Source organism: Durio zibethinus, chromosome 10 (genome assembly GCF_047325235.1).
Source record: "Durio zibethinus cultivar Kanyao isolate XHJ-2024 chromosome 10, ASM4732523v1, whole genome shotgun sequence".
Classification (NCBI taxonomy): Eukaryota; Viridiplantae; Streptophyta; class Magnoliopsida; order Malvales; family Malvaceae; genus Durio; species Durio zibethinus.
In genome coordinates this window covers 28903484-28909300 of record NC_143171.1, presented here as the reverse complement: position 1 = coordinate 28909300, position 5817 = coordinate 28903484, and the positions used below count along the sequence as shown (strand labels likewise).

Below are 5817 nucleotides of genomic sequence, written 5' to 3'. Positions count from 1 at the left end.
CGATCCGAAATTAATAAAATATTATTTTAAATATATATAAAATTAAATATATAAAAAAAATATAATTAAATATAAAATTAAAAAAATAATTAAAAAAATAATTTTTTTATATATATCGGGTCGGGTTTACCTAAAACCCGACCCCGACCCAAATCTAAAAATTTTTTTACCCTACCCGACCTAATACCTGATTTTTAAAAATAAAAATCGACCTTAAGAGGTAGAGTTGGATCAAAATCCGACGGACTCGAATCTTTTTACCTTCTCTATTTATAGCCACAGAGTGAAATATGCCAGCGTACCACACACATTATGCACATTTAAGTATGATATAAGAGTAAAAATAGGATACATTTGGTAAAAATAGGACACATTTGATAAACGTGGAAATATTGTTTTCCTGCCATAAAAGCCCACAAAGCCCAAACATTTAAAAACAGATGGAAGAAATTACGGGTCATATGATGGGAAATGGAAAGCAAGGGATGGAGGGACACAAACGCAAAAGCTCAAACCACAGCCATACATTGAAGGAGAGGCTATCCATAATCTCATCCTCTAGTTCAAGCATCCACCAATTACTGACTGCCCGCCCACTTCTAGACTTTATAATCAAACTAAAACCTCTGCCGGGTTTCTATCTATCTTTGCTACCACTGCTTAAACAGATTCCTCCACAACCATAATGGCTTCGGCTACTGTTTATGTAGCCAAACCAACCGTTCAGGTTCATTGCAGGCTGCAGGTGGTCTTACTAGTACTGCGTGTTGCTGCATCCCTTTACTAATGTGTTATTGATCTGAAGTGATGCTCACCTCAAATCTATGTTTCTTTTTCTTTCAGGCAAATGCAAAAGGTTTTGCAGAGCTCTCAGGCCTACGCAACTCGTCGGCTAGCCTACCCTTTGCCAGGAAAACCTCAGATGACTTCCTTTCAGTCATTGCTTTTCAGACATCTGCTGTGAGTTTGACGCTCTACCAACTTTATTAGTACTTTTCCATCCTAGTCTACTCTGCCATGTTGTTACCTGAATACTGAAGAGATAAATTTTCTTTATATATATTGCAGGGTGATAATGTGATATATATATATATATATATATATATCCTATTGCATTTACCTTATTTATAAAGATTATAATTAGATCTTATTGCGAAAAGATTTTTTTTATATTTTTAAATTGTTTTTAAATACGAAAGAAATAAATTTTTATATTAAATTTTAATAAATGATAATATATAAAAAATATAAGTACATTTATTTTTTAATATGAATTATAACTTAATTATGTATAAATATAATTTTTTTATTAAATTAAAATATTAAATACTATCTTTATTACTATAATATATATAAATATAAATTTAATAAAAAATAAAATATATTCTTTCATACACCTCAAACTCGATTTCAACTTAAATTGTTTAAAAAGATAAAATTTAATTCAATCATTATTTTAAAAAATCATATCAATTGGATCATAACGAATAGAATTTAATCAGATATAAGTTGTTTTATTGTCACTATATTCATTGATTCTATTTTTTACAAAATTTATCTAATAAATTTTTTTTAAATAATTAAAAACTAAATGATGTGATACATAAATTTATTAAATTAAAATATTAAATAATATTTTTTAATAAATACATATATAAATATAGAATTAAATAAATAATAAAAAATATATTTATATATATATAAGAGGTATAACATCAAAAATCTTACTCTCACTTCAACTCGATTAAAAAAAAAAAATTCAATCAAATTATCCCAAATTAAAAAAATATGCACTAATTGGATTAAGACTAATCAAATCTCATTTTATATGGATTATTTTATCATCTCTATTTTAATATAATTGACTTTTTATTGTAAAATTTATCTAACAAAAATTAAAAGTAAAAAAATTAAAAAAGAAAAAAGAACCAAAAATCAAAAGCTTTAAAAAATGAAAAGAAAGTAGGGGATGATATGTGGACACCAATACGGGAAGCAATTAATTCCTACCTGTTTATGAAATGGATGTGCCTTTCAATTTAGTTTATGCGATGTATAATTAACGTACTGATGAATCGATTATATCCTTAGAATTATGGTTAAAATTTCAAATTACTAGTCGATTACCCCATTTTTTACCTTATGTGCATTTGGACCCATACTCTTGTTTGTAGTTGGGAAGCAATAACCGTGGATACAGGAAAGGGGTTGTACAGGCAAAGCTAAAGGTCGCGATAAATGGGTTTGGTAGGATTGGCAGGAACTTCTTAAGGTGCTGGCACGGCCGTAAGGACTCCCCACTTGAGGTCATAGCCATCAATGACACTGGTGGTGTTAAGCAGGCTTCTCACCTTCTCAAATATGACTCTACCCTTGGCATCTTTGATGCCGATGTCAAGCCTGTTGGCGATGATGCCATCTCTGTTGACGGCAAGGTCATCAAGGTCGTTTCTGACCGCAACCCCGTCAACCTCCCATGGAAGTAAGAATTTATGTTTCTCATATTTCTAGTTTCCCTTTTAATGCATCCTATCTGCATATAAAGTAACAAGTGTTGACAATTGTTTGTTTTCATTCAAACTGATAATGTTGATGTAGGGACTTGGGGATAGACCTGGTGATCGAAGGAACTGGTGTGTTCGTCGATAGAGATGGTGCAGGTAAGCATATACAAGCAGGAGCTAGGAAAGTGCTCATCACTGCCCCAGGAAAGGGTGACATCCCAACTTATGTTGTTGGTGTCAATGCTGACGCCTACAGCCCAGATGAGCCTATTATCAGCAACGCCTCTTGCACCACCAATTGCCTTGCTCCCTTCGTCAAGGTTCTGGACCAGAAGTTTGGTAATTCCTTTAACCATACTGTCCCCGAGACTACAAATTTCTTAATTTGCCTTTTTTTTTTTTTTTAATGCGAACTTCTTAAAGTGGTTCGAATTAAAATGGTACGTATGACGATAGACAGTACTGATAAGCCTATTACAAGAATGATCAGGTTTTTACTAGTTAAACACCTGGTGTCCAGTCTAAAATTCGAAGTCTTCGGAAACTTCTAGCCATTTAATTGTTAAGAGGCAGAAATTTACTGCAATCATGTTGACATGCAATAATGCAGTACTGACGCAATATATGGCAGGTATTATCAAGGGCACAATGACTACAACTCACTCATACACGGGTGACCAGAGGCTACTTGATGCTAGCCACCGTGACCTCAGGCGAGCTCGAGCCGCAGCTCTCAACATTGTCCCGACTTCAACTGGTGCAGCAAAAGCTGTGGCCCTTGTACTCCCTACTCTCAAAGGAAAACTTAATGGCATTGCTTTGCGTGTGCCAACACCAAATGTCTCGGTCGTTGACCTAGTCGTCCAGGTCTCAAAGAAGACCTTTGCTGAAGAGGTGAACGCTGCTTTCAGAGAGAGTGCCGAGAAAGAGCTTAACGGTATCCTTTCTGTATGTGATGAACCCCTTGTTTCAGTCGACTTCAGGTGCTCTGATGTGTCCTCAACCGTTGATGCATCACTGACCATGGTCATGGGAGATGACCTGGTTAAGGTGATTGCTTGGTACGACAATGAGTGGGGTTACTCTCAAAGGGTTGTAGATTTGGCTGACATTGTTGCCAACAACTGGAAGTGATTTTAATTACTTATCTGCAATATGATGGTTGATTTTTGCTCACCTCATTTCTTTTTGGCTTTCAGAATTTCTCCTTTTGTCAAGAATGTATAATTGTAATGCCGATCATATTCTCTAACTTTTTTATGCAATAAAATCTAAATCTTACTTTCAAATTGAAGGTCTGCTTCCATGCTATGCCACTTCATTGTAATTGCTTTTATTTTTGTTACATTAATTATTCTGAATGTTGGTTATTGCAAGGAGCTTAGCTTAGCCAACTATCTAAAATTGTCACCCTTTAAACCTTTAAAATGATACGCATTTTTAGAAAGGATAGGTTAACTGCCAGCAGCACAAGTTCCATATCATTGAATAGTAGATTAAATTTAATGTTGGGGAGTGGTTATCTTGGATAAGCGCAACATTAAAAGGTGATGTTTGGTTTAGAGAAATTCTTTTTTTTTTTTTCGAAATTTTGATGGTGAGTATTAGATTTTTACGTTTGGTTTAAGATAATTCGATTATAAGAAAAAGTGATAGATTTTCAATACTACCAAAAGTATTGGAATCAGAAACCTACTTCTCGTTATGGTATTTTAAGATTTCGGGGGAAAGTTACTTTATTTTCAAATTTAATTTGAATAAAAAATTATAAAATAGCCATTACATTTTAGAAAAATGTTTGGAAGTGAATGAAATTTGGTTGTAGATTTTTGTATAGAAAAAAATTGTATATTGCAATTAAGACGCTTGGTATGAAGAAAAGCCTTAAATAATTTTTTTTTTTTATAAATGGATTATTTAAGATGTTTATGTACATAAAACATTTTAAATAATCTTTTTATATTTTAAGGTTTAGGGTTAATATTTTTATAGAAGGATTATTTAAGGTGTTTCTATATAGAAAACATCATAAATAATCATTTTATATTTTTACAAATAGATTATTTAAGGCATACAGAAATATCTTAAATAATTTCTTCATTTTTTAAAGGGATTATTTAAAGTGTTTTTGGACAAAAAATATTTTGAATAATCCCTTATATATTTTTTTAAAAAATTATTTAAGGTGTTTTTTGTTCAAAAAGCCTTAAATAATGCCTTTTAACAAATACATCAATATTATTTAAATCATTTTTAGACAAAAAAAAAAACCTTAAATAATATCACAAAAATTTTTAAAAGACATTATTTAAGGCATTTTTTATTTAAAAATACTTTAAATAATTCATTGATATTTTTTAACATGGATTATTTAAGGCATTTTTAGTTTAAAAATGACTTAAATAGTTGCTTCATTTTTTAAAAGTGCATTATTTAACGCATTTTTTTGTCAAAAAATGCATTAAATAATGCATTTTAAAAAAATGAAAAGATTATTTAATACGTTTTTGAACTAAAAATACTTTAAATAATTTTTTTTTATTTTTTTAAAAGATATTATTTAAAGTATTTTTGGTCTATAACTACCTTAAATAATGCCTTTTAAAAAACGAAGGGGATTATTTAAGATTTTTTTTGTCTAAAAATGTATTCAATAATGTCCTTCATTTTTTTTTAAATATTGAGACTTATTTAAAGGGTTTTGGTTGGGAAACATTTTAAATAATCCTCAATATTTTTTTATTGATAATATTTTATAAAATAAAATAGCAATCATAAAAATATTTATTTATTTTTACTGTTAAAAGTATCATTTTTCGTTTGCGTATTTATTATTAATAAAAGCTAATGAGAAGTTACCATCATATATGTCAAATAAATTATGTTAATTATTTAAAAATTAATATACGTAAATTCTCTCCAATCAAACGAATAAATTTAAATACAGAATACCTAAAAAATGAAAGAAAATTTAAAATATTACACTTTTTCAAAAATCACACTTTCTCTGAAATCTACAATTCTACAAACCAAATATCCGCTGAATGATTTCCATAAGTGATTATTGCATCACTTGTGTTTTATAGGGACAATCTGATAAAAATAAAGATAATCTATTTTTTGGGTGTAATTATTCTAAGTAATAAATCTAGCTAAATGTGCTCCAATGCCCCGGCGCTACCAAGCATGGTGATGATTGAAACGGAGAATTTACATGGATTAGTCATTTGAAAGAAAAATCTTTAGGAGTACCGATTTTCAACATTGTTTGGTTACTCATTTATTTTATATGAATTGAACATTACATCAAGAC

The 5817-nt window shown here is 30.2% G+C and overlaps 1 protein-coding gene across 1 annotated transcript; it reads left to right on the top strand.

Annotated features, from left to right (window-relative positions):
* Nucleotides 1-461: 461 nt before the first annotated feature.
* Nucleotides 462-3798, top strand: LOC111292190 (glyceraldehyde-3-phosphate dehydrogenase A, chloroplastic-like). Its single transcript, XM_022884445.2, has 5 exons — nt 462-745; nt 844-960; nt 2175-2482; nt 2599-2843; nt 3136-3798. Exons 1-5 carry the CDS (start codon nt 686-688, stop codon nt 3636-3638), a joined length of 1233 nt encoding a protein of 410 aa, XP_022740180.1. The 5' UTR covers nt 462-685; the 3' UTR covers nt 3639-3798.
* The last annotated feature ends 2019 nt before the right edge of the window (nt 3799-5817 follow it).

What these genes read in the sequence shown, in the direction of transcription:
- LOC111292190 (XM_022884445.2), top strand. Translation starts at nt 686, where the DNA reads ATGGCTTCGGCTACTGTTTATGTAGCCAAACCAACCGTTCAGGTTCAT. An exon ending in TTGCTTTTCAGACATCTGCT is followed by an intron (nt 961 to 2,174) that starts GTGAGTTTGACG and finishes TCTTGTTTGTAG; the next exon opens with TTGGGAAGCAATAACCGTGG. An exon ending in GGTTCTGGACCAGAAGTTTG is followed by an intron (nt 2,844 to 3,135) that starts GTAATTCCTTTA and finishes AATATATGGCAG; the next exon opens with GTATTATCAAGGGCACAATG.